Source organism: Panthera pardus, unplaced genomic scaffold, assembly GCF_024362965.1.
Source record: "Panthera pardus isolate Hobbes unplaced genomic scaffold, ASM2436296v1 HiC_scaffold_13, whole genome shotgun sequence".
Classification (NCBI taxonomy): Eukaryota; Metazoa; Chordata; class Mammalia; order Carnivora; family Felidae; genus Panthera; species Panthera pardus.
This window is the reverse complement of record NW_026526688.1, coordinates 64,754,524-64,777,228: the sequence shown is the minus strand read 5'-3', so window position 1 is coordinate 64,777,228 and position 22,705 is coordinate 64,754,524. Positions and strand designations below refer to the sequence as shown.

Below are 22,705 nucleotides of genomic sequence, written 5' to 3'. Positions count from 1 at the left end.
GAAATCTACAGATGCTATGAAACAATTTGTAGTTCCCTGAGGGGTATGAAGAGAAATTTACAGAATCACAGAGCACAATGTGTTATTTAGCTACTCCAGACATCACACAGCATCTGTTCAATGGATGAGGCAAAGGACAAAGAGTAAGGGTCTATTTCTATTTCTGGCATTGATTGCTCTGGGACCTGGAGGAACAGAGTGCCACCTTTTGTCACCCAAGTTACCCCATACATTAAAAAAGACACTGCATAGCCCAAAGGCATTTTGAACATCAGTTTTGACATCTATAAACCATTTGGAGACTTTAAAAATCAAAATTGTGCAAAGGCAAGAAATGCTATTTTCCCTTTCCAGGATTTACAGAATTAATGAAGAATTGCAATGGGCAGGAACCAATCAGATTCCTATTGGAATACTCTTTTTTTGCTTTACATCCCTCCTCATCCTGGACCTCCTCATGTTTCTTTCTTTCTTTTTTTTAATGTTTATTTTTCAGAGAGACAGAACATGAGCAGGGGCGAAGCAGAGAGAGAGGGAGACACAGAATCTGAAACAGGCTCCAGGCTCTAAGCTGTCAGCACAGAGCCCAACGTGGGGCTTGAACTCATGAACCGTAAGATCATGACCTGAGGTGAAGTCGGAGGCTCAACCAACTGAGCCACCCAGGTGCCCCTCCTCATGTTTACTTCTAAGCAATGTTCTTTTCATCCACTTTTGTTTTGCATTTAATTTAAATGAAAAAGCAGCTCTAGGCACATTCATTATTTAAATTGCAGTCTCTAGACTCTCCTTTGGAAATTGAGACATCCATATATGTAAGGCTGAAGTTAGGTAAAAAGAGAAGTTACATGCTAAAATCCAGGGCCACAACTATAAGGCATGAATTACATAAAGTTCATGGTCTTCATTTGTGTCCTTCCCAAGTTGTCCTTTGCTAGCTTTGAATGAGATGCTAATTATATTTGACTTGTATTCTTACCTTCCTTCTTTAGAGAAATGTAAATGAGGAATTTGAAGATTAAGTTATTATCTATATTTTATAGATTATCTATTTTATAGATTATCTATTTTATATATTGTATTTAAGATTATCTACATTTTATAGATAAAAATATACTTACATCTCCCTTACAGCTTGATGCACAATATAGAAAAGAATACTTTTTCTATCTACTGTAATTATACATGAACTAAATAAAATCCCCAAATAAAGGCCAAAGAAAGAGTTCACATCTTATGGAAGAAAACATTCTCTTCTATTACCTAAGGCCTGATTATCAAGAAATTAGATAAGTTCGTATTATTTAATGTAAGCTATTATCCTAACCTTCCAGAGAATTGACCTCAGTAAGTACCATGTACTCACAGTTTCCATCCGTTCAATTCTCCGAATTACTAGTATATTTGTTGTGTATGTGTGTGTATATATGTATATACACACAGAAACACATACATCGTACACACATACACATGCTTTTTTTTTTTTTAATTTGGAGGAATTGACATAAAATCAGAGGCCCAGTACATAAAACGGAGATAAAGGATTATTTGCAAACACTTGGATGTTTTACATACTGAGCCCAACACAAGACATGTATCTACGTGGTTATTAGCATATTACCAAATTCTATTGGGGAAAGAAATGGATTCTTAAAACATGCCTGCTTGCAAGTGCTCTCTTTCAAACCAACTCCTGCCAATACCATACCTTCCGGAGGGGTTTGAGCTTAGTCTCCATGATGAAATCATACTTGCAGAGCTCACAGCAGCGCGTGTCTGAGCTCTTGATCCACTGGTGGAGGCAGGACTGGTGGACAAAGCGCAGGGTGCCGGTGCAACGACAGGGTGTGATGAGGGGGCTCTCTTCATCCCCTTCACAGTGACAGATCCTGGGGAAGGACAAGGCAGTCAGGATGAGCTCTCCCAGAGGACACTGCTCCCCAGTGGATTACTTCCCTCACTCATACGAGACTGTATTAGAAACTGCAACCTAAGAATTAGAAAGCATGGACATTTGACTCCAACTTGATGCTAGAATGGAATCTATGCCCAATATTAATTTCCTTTCACTTACTACTCATGCTCATATTGTTAAGCATTAGATACTAGTAACTCAAAAATGCACTATCATATCATTCCGATACTAATGCCAGTTTTAACGGCACAACTATTGAGGCATATCCTCAGCTTAATCTATTTAATACGTCAGTGTCTGTGAGCATCAGCTTGATTTCATATATACAAGCATTGTAAGGAATGTTTTAACCTGATAATTTTGCTGTTTTATTTTGGTGACAGCTTTATAGAAGCATGATATATAATTTAGTATCTATGTGGAAGAATTCTGAAAAATTTTAACATGTTACCAAAGAATAAAGTGAGTATTGAAAGTTCAGGTTGGAAATATTACAAAGATTTTCCCAGGAAGATGCACATATATTTGGTCCCAATTAATGACCTAAACTGTCAATAATCACCATTGTTTAACAGTCACAAAGATTGCTGGTCGCATAAAGTTCAAAAACAGTGAATTCTATTGCTTTAAAATGTTAATTACTACATCTTCCAAGGAATTCAGAATTCAACTGGTTTACTGAATTCTTATGAACTTGAATGTCATAGACTCACAGTCTATGAAATCTTCATTATGTTCATCTACAAATTAAAAGAAGTTTATTTCCACATTAGATGGGATAAGCTTTTCATACCTCAAGATTGTAATTCAAATCTCAGTACTTCACTAATGCTTGTGATTTAGAAGTTGTTAATAAATTTGATTAGAAGTATTTTTTGAAATCTTTTAAAAATATGAATGGCGCATTTCCAAAAAAAATCTGTAGAGTTACTTTTTTGAGCTGAGTCACAGCGGCAGGCTTGAAGAATGTTTGAATTTCTGCTCTTTCCTTTTAGATCTATATGTCCTATTCTCCAGAAGCATAAGTTTTAAAGAATGGATTTTTAAAACGTATTTATCAATCTCAGCTGTCTCCCAGGGGAAATGAAATGGTTGCTCTAATTGTTACTGCAGTAAGATACAGGAATTGAAACCAAGCCCTTCCCTAAGCTCAAAATAAAGAAGTATGACACAGTACAGTAGAGTTTTGAATCTCTTTTTCTCTTCTTTTCTTTTTTTTTTCTTTTTTTAAGTAGGCTTCATGCCCAGTGTGGAGTTTGAACTCACAACCCTGAGATCAAGACCTGAGGCTGAGATCAAGAGTTGGGTGCTTAACCAACTGAGCCATCCAGGAACTCCTTGAATCTCTTTTTCTTAAGTAAAAATAATATAATAAAAAAGGAACACTGACTTCTGAAGTCCTTAGGGTGGGAGTGATGAGATGAGAGCCTAGGGAAGTTCAAAGTCAGAGTCCTCGTTCTCCTGAACTGAGGTAGAAAGTAGTAGTGTTGGAAGTAGCAGCATATATAAGAGTCTGATGTGCTGGGGAAAAATTAAAAATTACTGAGAGTCTATTCTTTAATATAAAAGTGTATACTTTGTATCACACTTGTCAATAGAGTATTAATCTCATGATAGGTGCTCAGTAGATGTTTGTTGAGTAAGATTATTTCATTAACAAACTATAACTTATAAGAGCAAACAGTGAAAGCAAATCTGGATTTCGATAGCACTTCATTTGCTTGCAATATTTATTTTTGGAGCCACTGAAACCTAATGAATTATATAGCATGAGAGATTGATATTTCTTATGTCCTTGAACCTCTCATCTCTCTGCATCCACACAAAGATACTCCTTTAGGTTAGGGGTCAGCAAACTATGGCCCAATTCTTACTGCCACATGTTTTTGTAGATAAAGTTTTACTGAAACACACCCACAAACATTTGTTTATGTACTGTTTAGAGCTGTGTTTGTACTATAACTATAGAATTCGGAGTTGCTGCAATGACCATATGGCCACAAAGACTAACATATTTACTACTTGCCTTTTTACAGGAAACATTTGCTTACCCTTGCCTTAAATATGGTGATTCTGAGTTAAAGACAATACCTGAATATTACCAACAATAATAAAACGAAGTTTACAAAATATATTACGCCAACAACTGCAAGTAACAAAAGTTGAAGTAAAGGTTAGAGAAGCAGACAATAAAAACAAAAGTCTCTCCTGGCCTGGCATTGAAGCCTGCTGATCCATGAACAGTCTGCAGGGAGAGCGGCAAAATCTCTCATTTGAAAAAGAAAAATTTGCAATTAATGCCATCTGATAATTCTTTACTAAAAAAAAGACCACGTCAACTGCTGCACAGCTGCCAGGATGATTCTGAGGTCTGATTTTTTTTTTTTACTGATGTGAAAAAAGTAATTTATTCATAAGAAGATTTAAACAAAGACCTTGTTGATTACTCAGTTCAACCTGACCTGAACAGTTCACTGATTGTAGTTCAACTTCCTATGTCTTACATATTCCTTTCTAAAATCTTTTGCAGAAACTGTTACCTGAAGCATCACCAGTAATTTCATTTCTTCATAAGATTAAGGTTATCTCTCACAGGGAAAATCAAAAGCTTATTTTGTTTTCATTAGTATTTCACGAGACTTATTTTTACATGATTTTAGCGTTTTGCACCTTTGCTAAATTATCCCAACCCAAGTTGAACCCCAAGACCCTTTTTCAAATCATGTTGAGATAGATTGTTGAAAACGAACTTAAGAACTAAATACCAACTTCAAATATCTACTAGAAATAAAAAATAATATTATGCCATTATGAAAAGAATTAAATCTTAAACTGACATATTTTACACTAACCACAACTGCTAAATTATAAATGAAAGCATGGTAATAAAACATAGACATGATTTTTTCCAACAGAATAATTGGGCAGAGAAAATGATTTTAATAATAAAATTGCATTGTAAAATATTCATAATTTCAATGCATTTTTATCTTATGGGAAATAAAAGCTTGGGAACTGAGTGATTCTATAAAATTATTGGTGATTGACATAGGTGTCTGTCACCTAGTGACAAGAATAAGCTGAATTCACAAATTTTATTTGCACTGTAATTTTTTAACTGGCTGCTTACAGTCTAATCGGTATATGTTGAGATTTTTACCATTTATGACTTGAATAAACTTCTACTTCCATATAACTTCTAGCTTTCTGTGAAAAGCAGACCACCAAATAGTATTTAGCAAATGAAATTCTGGAAATTGTGTGTGTGTGTGTGTGTGTGTGTGTGTGTGTGTGTGTACGCGCATGCTTAGTCCTTTCCTTAATGTTTAAGTTTTAAGAAAAGCAGGTTTTTGTTTTGTTTTGTTTTGTTTTGGTTTCACATATCTTAAAATGACCTCCACTGCTCCCAACCCCCTCTCTTGCCAAGGCTTCTTGGCTCTGGTAGAATAGTATTTTTTTCTACATAAGTTCTTTTTTTTAAAAAATAATTTATCACTGAAAAAAATCTTCATGAAGATCATATTGATCATGTAATTTGGGGATTTTTTTCATTCATTCATTCATTCATTCATTCACATTTTCTTTAGTTCTTGCTATACGCAAAGAAAATCAGACAATAGCATCAGCATGTGGGGTGAATTACCAAGGAGAGAAAAGAACCTGGAGGCAGGTACCCATTTGAGCAACTATTACAATCACCTAGGTATTAAGAATCTGAAACGGGCGCCTGGGCGGCTCAGTCGGTTAAGCGTCCGACTTCGGCTCAGGTCATGATCTCGCGGTCTGTGAGTTCGAGCCCCGTGTCGGGTTCTGTGCTGAGTGCTCAGAGTCTGGAGCCTGTTTCAGATTCTGTGTCTCCCTCTCTCTCTGACCTTCCCCCGTTCATGCTCTGTCTCTCTCTGTCTCAAAAATAAATAAACGTTAAAAAAAAAAGAATCTGAAACAATGTTGTGACTCTGGGGAGGAAACTGGAGCCCCTCAGTCTGCAGAATGTGTAGAGATGCAGGGGGCCTTACTTGCATTCTATGCCGGCTGTGGTAACAGAGACCATTTACAATATGTAACTCCTAAAGGCAATCATCCCTATTATTTTGAGACAGCCTCTTAACCTTCTCTTCCCATATTCCATGCTATTCCCCACGCCCCTTTTCTTTTGGCAAATCTTTCTGATCTACCTCCTCACTTCCCTGCCTACATTTTTTTTTTTTTTTGTAAAATTTCAATTTTATTTGGCCAGTGTGTTCAATTCCAATATTGTGGTAGAAATGCCTGAAAACTGTCAACATTCAGTTCGGCTCAAGCACTCCTGACCGTTACCCAGCCTGGAAATGGAGGTTCTGCCTGGCACGGGCCTCAGGTTACCCTGGAAGTCACAGAACGGGGGTCTGGCTCGGGAAGGACAGGGGGCTGCCTGGGGCTCGGCCGGCACCCACCATCCCTCCAGGCACAGAAGGCCCCCCACCTCCTCCACCGTGCCATACCCCTCCCCAACTAAATAATCTTTGAGCACAGTCATTACAGGTACAGCTATGTTTGTAATTACTTAATTTGGATGTTAATCTTTACTCAAAACTAATTATCATGCTTCAGACTTTGGCATTCATTCTTAGAATTCACTCTACTAAGCTAAAAATGATTAGAATACATGTAGGTGGAAGTCATACTGAAATGTATTAAGCAGTGGATGAGAAGTTAGTGCTCAAGTAAACAAGTGAACAGATATAATTTCTCTCTCTTTTCGAGAAATACAGCATAGCAGTGAAAGAATAGCAGACTAGAGAAAATTTAATTTTTAATTTTCATTTCATTTCATTTTTAACAGGGAAAACCTGGACTTGTTCACAAGCAGAACTGAAGGTGCCATAGATAGGTGAAAGTTTAAAAAAATAGGCAAGGGAACACCTCATTGTTAAATGAAGATTTCTTGAGAAGTCAACAAAGTATGGGGAAAAAATACACAGGAGGTAAACACACGCTTTCCCTGTGAGCAAGAGGTAGAGGGAAAATGCTAAGTGAAAATGGTGGAGGCAGAGGGGTTGCAGTAGCTGGGTCTGGGGAGGGGTCTTCTTATCTTTCCTGACATAGCAGACAATGCGTATGTTCAACAGAAGGCAGGAAGGCATGGGGTTAAGGTATTAGAGAGGCTGTAAGTAATTAGAAAAAGCCACTTGGAGAAAGTGATGGGAAATTGTTCAAGCATGACTATTAGAACCGGGGAGCAGCCGTGAGGTCCCTGGTAAGATTAGACAGCACAAATTTACAGTGGACATCCTTAACACTGACTGGAGGCAGCAGCATTCAGCAGTCAGAGAGCAACTATAGCACAATCTAACGCATGATCTTGAGATCAGGAAGTCAGAAATGGGAAGGACAAAGGAGTGAAGGATTCTAACGCATCAGGGAACACAGTGTGAAAACAGTTGGTCATAAGGTCTAGACTCTGAGCTGGGAGGAGAGTGAAGACATCTCGTGGTTCATGTATCATGGGGAAAGGATGGGTTTGAGAGACTGGAAGTTATGATACTGAAGAATTGATGTTGAAAGTGGGAGGAAATGGGACAAAAACTGTCTACATATAGCATATTCATATCCTTCAAGGATGAATTAATAACCTTTTTGTGCTGCTTTTTATTCCCACCATCACAGAAAAATTAAAAAAAAAGAAGTTATTTGGTGTTTGGGATTCACAAGCAAACCAAATCCTGATTCACATGCTTGCTCTCTGCTCCAGTAAACTGGAGAGGTTCTCAGTTTACATAGTTTACTCATGTGTAAATGAGGCAAAAAATACCTCTTAAGGTGTCCTGAGGATTAAAGGAGATAAAAAGGCGCAGTACTTGGCATGTTGTAGGCAACCAAGTATTTGTTAATTTTATCATGGGATATTCGGATCCTACTGGTACTACTACTAATTTTGTTTACCTATATCATTGCTTTCACTGTACCGGGACTAATTGTTGTTTTTAAGTGTATTTATTTACTTTGTGAGAGAGAGAGAGAGAGAGAGCGAGAGCTGAACTGCAAATCAGGGGAGGGGCAGAGAAGGAGACAGAGAATCCCAAGCAGGCTCTGCACTGTCTGCACAGAGTCTGATTTGGGGCTCGATCCCACTGTGAGATCATGACCTGAGCTAAAACCAAGACTTGGATGCTCTTGGTGAGCCACCCAGGTGCCCTGATGGCGCTATGTGTTTTTGACAGCTAGTTCGGTAAGTTGGGTAGAGTCAATCCTTGTAAGACCAAGTTCATGAATTCCGATTCCATACAGGTGAGTTAGCTTCTGCCACATTTGAATCCTTACATCAGCCAAGTCACAGACATGTCTCAAGGAAAGGTAGGCAAAGCAGTGTATTTAGATCTGTATATTGGGTGGTCTCAGACAAGTTTTCAGACGGTTAGTGTTCTCATCTTTGAAATCCTACATCGCTATTATAAGGCTCAAATAAGATATATGAGAATATGATACAAAACGTAAACACCATCCCCAAGTAAGATATTATTGCCAATATATATGTGATCAGTAAAATCAACAAAAATTGCTCCTAGGTAATAAATGCAATGGATTGCATGTTTTTATAAAAGCAACTCAATTTTTCATGTCTGCATTTCAATTTGTAGGACTCTGTCATTCTTCGTCTCAAAGATCTGTAGTGTAAGAAAGGGAGATCTATCTTACTACTGAGATTGGTTTTCTGGTAAGCTACCAATACCCTCCATACAGTCAGGTCTGAAAACCTTTTCTAATTATTTATTTTTCCTGGTTTTCTTTTTGTTGTTGTTGGCTAACCCCTCCTTTTTGTAACTTTCCCCTTTTTGGCTTCTGCGGCTACTAGCCTTAAACTTGGGAAAATTGGAATTAGAAGGGCATATAAGATGACCGTAGAGATCAAATAGTGATTTCTTTTTTCAATGTTTTTTTATTTATTTTTGGGACAGAGAGAGACAGAGCATGAACGGGGGAGGGGCAGAGAGAGAGGGAGACACAGAATCGGAAACAGGCTCCAGGCTCCGAGCCATCAGCCCAGAGCCTGACGCGGGGCTCGAACTCACGGAGCGCGAGATCGTGACCTGGCTGAAGTCGGACGCTTAACCGACTGCGCCACCCAGGCGCCCCGAGTGATTTCTTATGAGGAACAGACCAAAGATGTTAGGATTCTGGAGCCTAGGAAGGTGAGAAATGATAGGTGAGATGATACCATGATATGACTTTGTAGGTGAGATATCACAGTAAGAAATGACAGGAAAATAATCTAGAATTCAATATATCTAAATTCATGGCTAAGTCTTTTCCACAAAGCCAAAATTGTAGTCAGGGGCATCTGGGTGGTTCAGTCTTTTAAGCATCCTGCTCTTGATTTCGGCTCAGGTCATGATATCATGGTTTGGGAGATCGAGCCTTGTGTTAGGCTCTGCACTAATGGCACAGAATCTGCTTGGGATTCTCTCTCTCCTCTCTCTCTGACCCTCCCTTGCTTGTGTTCTCTTTCTCTCTCTCTGAAAATAAATAAATAAACATTAAAAAAATTTAAGTCGAAGGGGCACCTTTTAAAGTATGAGTGTAGATGTCAGCTAGACTTACTGTGATAATTTCACAGTATATACAAATACCAAATCATTGTTTACGCCTGAAACTAATGTAGTTATATGTCAACTATAAAAACAAGCTAAATATGAGTGCGATAGTTTTGGGACACATACAGAGAACTATTCATTCCCATATTTAACATTTTGGAGGGAGGAAAAAAAGCAAGAAGGGGAAATTACCTGACAACTGTAGATATGTGAAAAGATATTTTGTGAAATGGCAGCTGGTCTTATTTTGTCCCACAACTGCAGCTAATGAACAGAAGTTAGAGGAAACAGGGGCACCTGAGTGGCTCAGTCAGGTAAGTGTCCGACTCTCGATTTCAGCTCAGGTCATTATTTCATTGTTTGTGAGTTCGAGCCCCACGTTGGGCTCTGCACAGGCAGTGCAGAGTCTGCTTCAGATTCTCTCTTTGCCCATTCCCTGCTCTATCTCTCAAAATAAATAAATAAACTATAAAAAATTATAAAAAAAGAGTGTATTAGAAGTTAAAGGAAACAAATTTCCATGAACTATACACACACACACACACACACACACACACACACAACCCTAGAGCTTAGACATAATGAACTCCTCCCAGGAGAATGCAAATTTCCCATCATTGAAAGTATGTAAATATAGGGGTGCCTGGGTGGCTCAGTTGGTTAAGCATTTGAGTCTTGATTTCAGCTTTCAGCTCAGGTCATGATGTCATGGTTTGTAGGTTCCAGCCCTGGATCAGGCTCTGTGCTGATGGTGTGGAGCCTGCTTGGGATTCCCTGTCTCCCTCCCCGCCCCTCCCCTGCTCGTACTCTCTATCAAAAATAAATTTAAAAACATTAAAAAAAAGAAAGTACTCGGGGCGCCTGGGTGGCTCAGTTAGTTAAGCATCCGACTTTGGCTCAGGTCATGATCTCATGGTTTGCAGGTTCGAGCCCCATGTTGGGCTCTGTGCTCATAGATCAGAGCCTGGATCCTGCTTCAGATTCTGTGTCTCCTTCTCTCTCTGTGCTTCCCCTGCTCGTGCTCTCTCTCTCTCTCTCAAAAATAAATAAACATTAAAAAATTAAAAATAAATAAAAAGAAAAAAAAAGAAAATACTCAAATATAAGCAGGGTATTTATATGGCAGGCATTGTGTCAAAGGAGCTCATGCAAGGGCAATTAAACAACATGAACTCATATTTCTTTTCTAATGTTGCAATTATGTTATTTTTTCTTTTCCACAGACTGATTTCCACTCCCTCCCTCCTTGGTTAGCATTTCTCCTTTGTTTGTCCTGGGAGTTTTGTACTTCATCTTCTAGCATTACTCCTAGACTTGTGGTTTTAAAACATCTATTGGATATAGATCCAATCTCTGCCTCTCCAATAGCCAGAAACTTCAGCTAGTTCTCTAACTTCATTAATGTGGTATCCTCAATAAGACACTTGATGCTTCCTATATCTCACCATGTCTTAAACTAGCTTTTCTTCCCAAAGATGCCATTCCTTAAGTATCTTGCTCTCAGCTTGCCTTTATCCTGGAACCTCCCATATACTTTAGACTCTATATTCAAATTGTCATCAACTTGCCAATATTTTTCTCCCTCAGTGTTTTCCATATCTTCCTTCTTTTCATCCTTACTGCTATCTCCCTAGTAGTTTTGAATTGTCAACAGGTACATGAACTGTCTTTAAGTCTTTGCTCTTTTCAAACCATTCTCAAAACATAGTTATTCCGATTTTAAATACTGTCACTCTTCAAGAACTCTACCATCATCAAATAAAATCCAAATTACTTCACCTGCTTTTTATATGACCTTCTGTAATTTATATTTATCTTACCTATCCTTCTGTATTTCCCACTAAATCCCAATATACAGGCATGGTAGCATGGTACAAATTTACCAGCTGATAAACTGTGGGTTTTGCCACAAATAAGTTCCTACTGTGCCAAGATCTTGATTCCTATCAGCCTGGAGGTTAGGTAAAGGATACTGAGTGTATTCTCCCTTAACCCTCGTTGCTTCAGAAGTGTTATCATGCTCTACATGTGTCAAAATATAAAATATGTTGGAAAACTCTGGTGTAGTTGTTAAAAGTACAATCAGCGTTAGAATCATGGTTCTGCCTCTGTATGTCTGTTATATTACTTAATTTCTTATATTTTCAAGTTCCTAATCCATAAAATAGGAAAACAGCAGGGTCCATACTTTATAGGACTGTTTACAAGGATAAAATTCAGGGATAAATAAAGGTTAAATAGTATTTTTTCAATCAATACTGAGATGGTTATTGCATTCTGGGAATATCTGCCTCTGGAAAAATCCTCAAATATGATCTCATACCTGTGATACCCTCCCTCTATTGATAATACCTCATCTAAATTGCAGCTGTTCTAACACTCACACCCTTAATGAAACAGCCTCTAGATCTTCTTTCCCTACAATGCTCCTTCCATTTCCTGGGGTTTCATTGCCCTTAAATTCCACACTACACAGATATGATCCTTGGTGTTTGTTAATTATCTCATCTATGCAAGTTCTGATATTATGGGCTACATAAATTCCTGTTTATTCATTTTTGGGGGTAGGATTTTCTTTGTACAGAAAGAATAGCATAATACTGAGTAATTTAAGTGAAGGCAGTGTTAAAAAGTCAGGGTAAAAATGGTTAATTACTAGACCAGAAATGGATTGGGAACACTCTACTTTAAGCGATTATTTAAACATGTACAGAGCAGAAAAAAACAAATAAATGAAAGAAAACAAACAAACAAAAAAACCCATGCATAGAGCAGAGACCAAAAGAGATAGCTTAGTGAGATGATTTAGCAATTCTCAGAACTCGTTACCAACTACCAGTGTTTTGTTTGTGTTTTGGGAAAATCACTTATAATGAAAGTGAGAAATGTATTATCCTTACATATACCATGCACTCTTTAATTTGCATTTGAGGAACTAAACTGAGATGAACCAATTTTGTATCCTATCTGAGTATCAGAGGAAGTCAAGCAAACCGATCTTTAGTAGAAAGGAGAAGTAACTCTTACTTAATAAGCAGCGAAGACGGGCACTATTTAATATTATTCTTACTAACATCTGTTTCCACCAACTCTTATTGATATGGAATCAGCATACATTTTTAGAATTAAGAAAAACCTTATAAATCAGATATCTAACATTTTCTTTACAGAGATGAAATATTTTAAGTTACCATTCAGCCTGAGATTAAAAAATCTTGATAACTCGGGGGCGCCTGGGTGGTTCAGTCGGTTAAGCATCCGACCTCGGTTCAGGTCATGATCTCACCGTTCATGGGTTTGAGCCCTGCATAGGGCTCTGTGCTGACAGCTCAGAGCCTGAAGCCTGCTTCAGATTCTGTGTTTCCCTCTCTTTCTGCCCCTCCCCTGCTCACGTTCTGTCTCTCTCAAAAATAAATAAACATTAAAATTTTTTTTAAAAAATCTTGAAAACTCGAATTAAAAATATAATTATGACAGAAGAATAAAAATATTCTACAGAGAGCTAATACAATTTTTGTAATCATAAGATTGGTCATTCTGAATCTATTAGACAATCTGCAGATAAGTGACAGTTCTTCACACAAAAATGATTTTTTTCAAGTGTTTCGTTTTCTGAAAGGGATATTTTCAACTCAGAAACACTTGGTACTTAGCATGACTTCCTGAGTTTAATTTCACGCCCTAATTTGTCATCACTGACTTGTTCAAAACCTCAGACCATCTGCAGAGCTGTAGTCTGAGTAGTGACATAGCAATGTCCCTGGTTCCTAACTTGATCCCAGAGCTGATACAAAGTTGCAACTAATCAGCCACATTTTCTTCTCACCAGGTATCGATCACACTGATGGAAAACAGCGAGAAGATAATGATCACCTTGCTGTGCCAATAATTGTAGCAGGAGGCCAGTTCTTATTTGAATTTATAGGTATTTTGGTTGTATGAGCTGCAATGGGTTGGGAAGATTCTATTCGAATTGCTCTTCCTGTAGCTGTCATCACCTCTGGTGATGGTTTGATCTTGTTGATACTGAGTTTAAACTCTTGACTGGGTTCAAGGATTCTCATAGGGACTCCTCTATCATGTACAGTCTAGTGATTTAGTCTCATCGTGGGCTAGGTCCTCTTTGAGGACTTTCTGGGAAGTTTGCATGGGTTCTTGGAGCACACTAGATTTTTCTGCCATGTACAGGCATGTATGGTCCCAAGAGTCCCAAGTGTACCCAACAACAGAATAGAGTTTCTCAGTAGTTTTAAGATCAACTCAAACTGTCCAAACCCTCCAAGTCAGGAGAGACCTGAGGATGGATAGTACCCTTTGGAATAATCCCTCCTCTGTTAACTATTACTTTGTTGCCCTATCCTTACTCTCTTGTTGAGCTGAGTACAATCTACTCCTGGATAAAGGAGGTGATTTTCCCCACTAGTATGCATCTTTTCAGACCCTACCTTATAATTTTGGTGACATACAGATGAGTAAATAGGTAATAAATGTTGAATGAGCATACTGATATACTGAGTTTCTCTACATTCTCACACATGGCACAAACATTCACTTTATAAGTCAGTTTTGAGATCTTTTTTGGGTTTGTTTGTAAGACTGATAAAATTAAACTAGAGATACTCCTAAGCAGATATTCTTAAACTTATCAGCTGCATGCATTGATGTGACAGGAAAAACAAAAGGACACATACTTATTTGCCTTTTGTGTAGATGTAACCAAAGAAATAACATTTGCTCAGATACATAGTAGGGCTTTTGTACATACATAGTAACAGAACTACCAGAAAAATTATCATTATAACTTTTTAGTCTTTTTATTTTCTGCATCTGGCAGAGATTCTTAATTCAAAGTGATTTTTAAAAAAAAAACAAACAACACTCCCAAACAAATTCATTTTGTGATAGCACTTTCTCTGTGATTGCTAAGTGTCTGAATACTCATAACCTCATTCTCAACCATAACTTCCTTCCATTGTTTTGTCCACTCAGTAATCTTATCTGGTAGAGCATTACATCAAAGGAAGTCTCAAGTTGCCATGGATAATTTACAGAGCAGGTAATTTATTTACAGATAACCAAGAATGCATCGAATGAATTAGAAATATGCTTCTGCATATGAAGTCTTCTAAACAGGCAACTAAGCGTCTTGGCAAAATACTGATGTTTTATAGCAGGTCCAGCTACTTTGAATGCAATGAATGAATCAGTCTTTATTCACAGTTATCCATTAATTCCTTCATTTATTAATCATTAGCTCAACAGTTTGTTGTATATGCACTATGTGTGAGGTTATATAAGGTACTGTGATAAACACACAGAGTAAGTCTCAGTCTTTGCCCTTCAAGGACCTTATTCTTTGATAGTTTATACACTGGGAAATGGCACAACTAGCTAGAATCCAAGTTACAATGTGCTGTGTGCCATCTCAAGTGCTGTTGTATGCAAAGGAGGGAAAGACAATGTACAGATTGCGAGTTGGGGAGAGTGGTCAAAGTCCAATGGAAGACATAGTATATGAACTGGAATTGGAGCTTGGGTGGAATTTTGGCAGATAAACATGGCAGTTGGCGGGATACTCCGTATATAGCAGATATTTTCAGTGAATGTTTTGAAGTAGAATTGACCCGCTAATCAGGTAAAAAATGTGGACAAGTTTGACAGCAACATGAAATGTTGGATAAGTCTGTAGTGGGATGTCATGCTGAAAAATAAAATAAGATTATGGAGAGCCTCAAATACATTTCCTTCATCCATTGCCAACACCTGCACACACACACACACACACACACACACACACACACACACACACACAAAACGCTTAAGTGTCTTCAGTAGGAGTGGGAACATACTAAAAATTTTGAGTAAGAAACTAGTATCATTAGGAAGCTTAATCTGTGTTACCTCAGAGATCTGAAAGAAAAAGAAGGGAATATTATAAGAGTCAAAATCAATAGTAGTAAGAAGAGCTACAGTAATAGTTGTGAGAATGGAAAAGAGAACACTAGATACTGTACAAGTTGGTAAAGGAGGTACCAATCTGGGTAAAGGAGGTGGGGTGGGCTGTGGGACAATGGGAGTGAAGGACAGACTGACTTTAGGGTTTTAATGAAAGCTTCTCAGGACAGATGCTTAATCTACAGGGCCTCTGAGCATTTGTCACCACAGGTACCACTTAAAAACCATCATGTTTGTGAGCTAATTTTTAACTTCATTACATTGTATGGGACAGTCATTCTGAAAAACAGAAGGAAGCAGTTTCACACTTTCTCATAGATTCTACTATCTTGGATTTGAGATATTTCAATGAAAAATCATATCTGAAAGATATTTTTGCCAAATAGCAGAATAACAGATAATTAGTTCATACAGTAATTACATTTAAAATATGTTTTTCCAACTAGCAGTAGAATGACAAATATCTAATTAATAATGTGGTTCCTTACTCCCTCTAATTCAATTTTCCTAGTATGTAGTATATCCAGAATTATTCTCATACATTTCATTGTCCCAACCATTTGTTTCTCTGGGGTGGAAAACACACTTTTGTGGATCCAAATGAAAATGCCTTAAAAAAATAAAATCATATAAATTTTATTTATTCATAATCTTTACAGAACAGAGCTTCCACTTATACCAAAATAAGTTTCTTTTAAAGGTATGTGTGTGAACATTATACATTGTCATTTGGAGAAATAACTGAAAACATAGCATAATCCTATTAAAAATTATGTGCATAAAAGATTAGAAGGGAATATATCAAATCTTAATATATCTAAATATATTAAAATCTAAGTAGTGATTATCTAGCTAGGTAATTAAGTTTATTTTTCTTTCAAATGTTTATTTATTTTGAGAGAGAGAGAGAGAGAGCGAGAGAGAGAGAGAGAGAGAGAGAAAGGGGGGGAGGGACTGAGAGAGATAGGCAGAGAGACAGGATCCCAAGCAGGCTCCACACTGTCAGCGCAGGGCCTGATGTGGGGCTCGATCCCAACTGTGAGATCATGACCTGAGTCGAAATCAAGAGCCATTCAACCGACTGAGCCACCCAGGTGACCCACCAGGTAATTAAGTGTAAATCAAAATAGTTTTCTCTGTTTTTAATTTTCTTTACAATAACTGGAACTACTGTGATAATCAGTAAAAGAAATATTAAAATAAACAAAAAAATATAAGGGCTTAAGAATAATTCTCCACTTCTACTTCACTTTCTTTTTCTCATTCTCTAGTACTTTGACAAATTCATGAATATATATTTGAACAATTTGGAAAAGTGTTTTGTCTTATTATCAGTAAATGTGGATTGCTCTACTGTTCCCTTCCTGCTCAGCTTCAGAAGCAGCCACTCTTTTTCCTCATAAAAAGCTTAAAAACTCATTATTTTAATTTTTTTTCACTTTTTAAGATTTTTAATTTTAATTCCAGTATAGTAAACATACAGTGTTATATTAGTTTTGGGTGTGCAATGTAATGATTCAACAATTCTATACATCACTCAGTGTTCATCATGATAAGTGTACTTTTAATGCACTTTACCTCTTTCATCCATCTCCCCACCCACCTCTCCTCTGGTAACGGTCAGTTTGTTCCACTTTAGTTAAGAGTCTGTTTCTTGGTGTGTCCCTCTCTAGGTGCAGCCCTTATAACATTTTGGTTATGTAGTAACCAAAGGATTTCCACCCACTGTCATTTATATTTTAACAGAAATACAAACTTGCAGGTGCTAGCCTTATCAGTGAAAGTCTCCAGTTTATACCCAATATATATATTGATTTGAAGGACAGAAAGTGTTCAGAATACTTTGTCCCTCATCTACGCTCCACACGTATATACCAATACCACAGATATCTTATATTATCTGAATTCTAAGTATATAAAACTTGATACTTCATGCAGCTATGGTATACATCTATGATCTACAAAAGTATGTGTACTCAAACATTCCATTTCTGTATAGAATTCTGCTTCAGTTCCTTAGAAGCTAAAACCAATTTACCCTGTTGTTTGCTAGCTGAAAGGGGTCTCTCAAGCTCCATCATCAGCATTTTTACCTGCCTGGACTTGTGGATATGTTTCAACTTTCTTTTTTTTTTTTTTGACATCTCTTTTTTTTTTATTTTTAACTTGTTTTATTTTTTATTTTTTTAAATTTACATCCAAATTAGCATATAGTGCAACAAGATTTCAGGAGTAGATTCCTTAGTGCCCCTTACCCCTTTAGCCCATCCCCCCTCCCACAACCCCTCCAGTAAGCCTCCATTTGTTCTCCATATTTATGAGTCTCTTCTGTTTTGTCCCCCTCCCTGTTTTTATATTAGTTTTGTTTCCCTTCCCTTATGTTCTCAATACTCATCACTGCCCATGGAGTCTTTCTTGGTGCCTGGCTGTGATTTCATTTTGTATTCCTGTGATTTCATCACCTTTTGAACTTTTTCAACAGCATTTTTCACGACGACATAATCTAACCGATAAATTGATATCATTTTTCCTCCACACTCAATATAATCATAATGAATTTCATTAATTATGTACGCCAGATGCAATCATTTTGTATATCGTTTCCTTATTTTCTTTGCCTTTTTAAAGGTCTCTGAAGCAGCTGTCTTTATTTGAAGACAAAAACTATATAAAAAAAGTGAAATGTATAACTTCAACAAGGAGTTTGATGAAAGATAGATGAGAACTTTTTTCATGCACAAACTACAAAAGTGAAAAACGTAAGTGCAAACAAGGAAGTACAGAAGTAAAACCTGAAGTATGCGAGATAAATAAAAGAGTGTATCACTGTCATGACTAATTCCCAGTTTATTTTAGTTTTTGATGATGTATAGCTGATAGATAATAAGAAACTAGTAACATTCCTATGCTTTCTTGATGTTGATGGAGATTGTATCTTTTTTTTTTTTTTTTTTTTTTTTTTTTTTTTTTTTTTTGATGCACACAGCAAGAAAGAAGGTAAAGTCCTGGGCTTGATATTTAAAAACATCTTCACTGTCATTGTAATGAAAGCTGCTTTTTGTTTTCAAATTTATTTTAATTTTCAAATACCATCTTAATGTGGCTATTCTTGAAAGAAGTACATCGTGAATACAAACTGATAATATCTTTAGTTGGATTCATAAAATAACATTTTACTTGAATGTAACTGTAACAGCTTTACCTGTTGTAGATTATATATCTATTACATATATATGTTATAAACATAAGTATGTATATTTCATATCATAATGAATATTCACATTATATTAGTGAATCACAAAGTTTGTTGATTTCCGCACTTGATCCCTTAATGGCATTTGACAAAAGGTAGGGGAATGAAATCATTGCACATGGAGCCAAAAAAGTCCATTCACATGACTCATCATATCATTATGATAAATATATTGAAAATTAATCTGCATGCAAACTTACCACTGGCAAAGGCATGAAGAAGCTACAAAACTTATGCACATTTGTGAGCCTTATTTTTGCATAGAGTGGAATTTAGGCCAAGATGTCTCCCAAGGGATGTTGAAGAATATGGTTGTGAGATCAGGTGAGAAATTGGCACAAATGCTCTTTTAACTGGGTAGGTGGCATCAACCTATGGTTGTACTTGGTCACATTAGCTCAGTATTTGGGAAGGTGGGTGGAGGTGATGTGGAAGAAGAAGCATATACTTTTTTTTTCTATTCTTCTTAAGGTTCTTAAGCAAATTTCACATAATTTTACCCCGAACTTTTCTCTTACCCATTAACGACATACTATATGTAGTACATGATGCAAAATGATAAAAAATATGTAAGTCATGACTTTTATGATACATCTTTGTATTTCTTATGAAGTCAATAGTCATGATATAATTTAAAAAATCATCCTTGCAAGAATGTTCAAGTCATTATATGTCATGGGAAATTAAGCAGTTAAATAAGAGAGAATTGATTTTGAGCTATTTATCACAAAAAAGTGCAGGATGCCAGTGGATACAGATATTTGCTTCTATGACATTTCTTTTCCCACAAATACCGAGTGTCTTAGAGTTTTGAAGTTGGAGAAGCCATCCTTCTAAGCACTTAACATAGCTCTCTAGCAGTAGGATAAGACCTTAACCCTGTTCTCTACCAACCCTCATTGTTAAAGAAAGTGGACCCCTGTGGAACATGTTCATTACATGCAGGTAGCCGAGGATGCCATCCACTATATGAAATGTTCTCATTATAAGGACTCATGAAAGAAATTTTGCTTAGTCATTCTTCATTACTAGCAAAAGCTGTGTTTCATCTGAACACTTGGTGTGCTTTTCCGTGAAATCTGTTTCTTTGCTTTGGCCACTGTGCCTATGAAACTTAAGTTTGTAGTATATCTCCATATATGCATTTTTGTAGATTTAGTATCATTCTACCCTTATTTTCATGTGTCCTGATTTTCTCAATTTCCTATTTTATCCTTTTGGAGTGTATGTGTGTGTATATATATGTGTATATACACACACATATATGTATATATACATACACACACACACACATATATCTACACACATATGTCAAGTCATTGAAAAAAGGAAAAAGAAAATAATCAAATACAAACATGTATCATGTCCTTGAAAAAAAGGAAAAACAGAATAATCAAATACAAACATATATCTGTGCCCTTTATTTACCCTGTGTTTTCCTGTCTCTCATGTACATACTTGCAGCAGGCTCCGTTTCCTTATACTCCAAAACTCCCTATATTTACCCATCGCAGCATGAACACCTGTATTACAATTTGTTTTCTCATCTGCAGTTGCTACTTCGGTGGATCTCAAAATTTGTGTGTATCAGAATCACATAGAGGTCCAGTTAAACTAGATAGCTGGGACTTACTCCCAGAGTTTCTGATTCAGTAGGTCTGGGTTGGGAGCCAATAATTTGCATTTTAACAAGTTCCCACGTGATTCTGATGCTAGTGGTGTAGGGACTATATTTTGAGAGCCATGGATTTAGTTGTTTGTTTGCTTTTTCTACAGTGTCATTTGCAAGTGAATTGCAACTAGATGAGAAATTTGAGGTCTGGTCCAAGATGAACATTGTAAAAAGCAGCTGCATCTTCTATTTCCACCAATAAACTTCTCAAGTTTAAGAACCACTATCCGAAATGGTTTCAAGAGCTGAAGGGAAATAATCTGTACCAGTTGTTCACCCCCAGGCTCCTTTTTAGTGTTTCTGGGTTATAGAAGTGTTGCCAAGTGAACCTGCTGCCCAAAGTATGGTTCTTGCAATATATGTATCTTCTGGGCATCAGTTTGTTCACCTGATATTGGGTTTAAAAAATCAGTGATTCTCAGCCCTGGCTTCATTAAAGTAATCTGAGTTGCTTTTAAAAATGTACCCATGTTGAGACATCACTTCCAGGGGGATCAGGATGGGGTCCTGGCAGGAACATTTTTTTTTAACTTGCCAGGTGAATCTAACACATACCCTAGATTGAGAACTACTGGATGAAATGATCTTTCTCATTCTTTCTAGCTTGAACTGGTATAATTTTGAGGCTTTCAAACCAAGACTCCTCTCATTCATGGAACATTCTGACATTGTATGTGACTTCTATTTCACTCTAGTTATTTATTTTTCTTCCTATATTCTGCCTTTGTTTTCTCCATTGATACTGTCTTATACAGTGGCAAACATTTTAATTTGGTTACACCCTGTGAGAGTTGTGAGCTAGCTCAGATCAAAATACTTTTAAAATAAAGACATCAGAATTTATTAAGGTGAGGCTCAGAGGGGCCAAATGAGAGCAAAGTGGTACAAGTTAGGCAGAAAATGGAGAGGCTTCATGATCACTTGTTAGAGAACCATGAAGGAAAGAAGAAAGTTTGCAGTATAATGTCTAAAGTAAAATCCACCTTCAGGAAGCTTTCCAAATACAGCAGCTCCTGTATTATGACATCTTTAGTTCTGCATAAACCTGGAAGTGAGTGAATGGGAACAAACAGACTCCTGGAGGCCTCCTTATATCTGACAGAAGAGGCAAGGAGACCATCAGGCTGAGTTTATGGCTGTCAGAGTGCTATGAACCAAAGACAACTCACCCAGGCTGTGCCAGGGGAATTTTAATTTCTGAACCCAATTAGACACTGGTGTTTAAATTTGCCTATGTCTGAGGATGGTTGCAGAAGATTTGAAATGAATGTGTAACGACCCTGCAATGGTTGTAAGGAAGATGAAAACATAAACATGGTAATTAGAAATGGAGGAAATGTTCATGCTATAAATAAATTCTCACATATAAGTCATGAGGTGGTAGCAACAAACACTGTACCCAGTATTCATCAGTTTTTTTATACAGTGTTCATTACACTGTTCATTTTCTGTTTGCATATATATGTGTGTGTATATATATATATATACACACACAAATATATGTTTAAAAATGAATTTGTATATGTGAGAGAAGACTGAAGGTGCTGCTTTTTTCCTTTTTCTTTTCTTTTTATTTCTTCCTTCCTTTCTCCCTCCCTTCTTCCTTCCTTCCTTCCTTCCTTCCTCCCTCCCTCCCTCCCTCCCTCCCACTCTCTTTTTCTTTTTTTCTCTCTCTTTTATTTCTTCTTTCTTTCTTTCTTTCTTTCTTTCTTTCTTTCTTTCTTTCCTTTCTTTCGGCAGGGAAGAAATTGCACCTTGCCAAACAAATATAAGTCCATTAAAGAAAGCTCATAGTTCAAAATAATTGTAATCCTGAACACATATTGTTCTTAATTTAGGAAGTAGATAGGGGCACCTGTTTGGCTCAGTCAGTGAAGCATCTATTGATTTGGCTCAGGTCATGTTCTCACAGTCGTGAGATGGAGCCCTGTGTTGAGCTCTGCACCAGGCTTGGAGCCTGCTTAAGATTCTCTCTCTTTCTCTCTCTGCCCCTCCCCTGCTCACGTTTTCTCTCTCTGTCTCAAAAAAAAAAAAAAAAACCCAAAAAACAAAAAACAAAAACAAAAAAACCCCACCTAATTGATATTTTTTCTTATTTAGCATTTTGTACTTTGATATAATTGAGTATTTAACCAACTTAGAAATTAACAAAGAAAAGACAAATGTAGTATAGTTTAAACAGCTTTATAATATGTGAATATTGACTTCTATGTCTGAAGGACCACCATACTTCTATCTACTTTTGCCTGAAGTTTTCTGAGGTTGGAAAATTCCTGTTTAATATTCAAATTTACTTTTGGTTTTATAGGTAGAGAAATGTCCATTTTTTTCTTTTTTCT

General features: G+C 36.9%; 1 protein-coding gene across 13 annotated transcripts in view; it reads right to left on the bottom strand.

Annotated features, from left to right (window-relative positions):
* Positions 1–22,705, bottom strand: part of MARCHF1 (membrane associated ring-CH-type finger 1) — an 876,270-nt gene that overhangs the window by 52,705 nt on the left and 800,860 nt on the right. For all 13 annotated transcript variants that reach the window (XM_053901154.1, XM_019441079.2, XM_019441084.2 and 10 more), the window contains one exon: positions 1,709–1,889. In XM_053901154.1, coding sequence (XP_053757129.1) covers positions 1,709–1,889 — 181 coding nt within the window. The remainder of the gene's footprint in view (positions 1–1,708; positions 1,890–22,705) is intronic.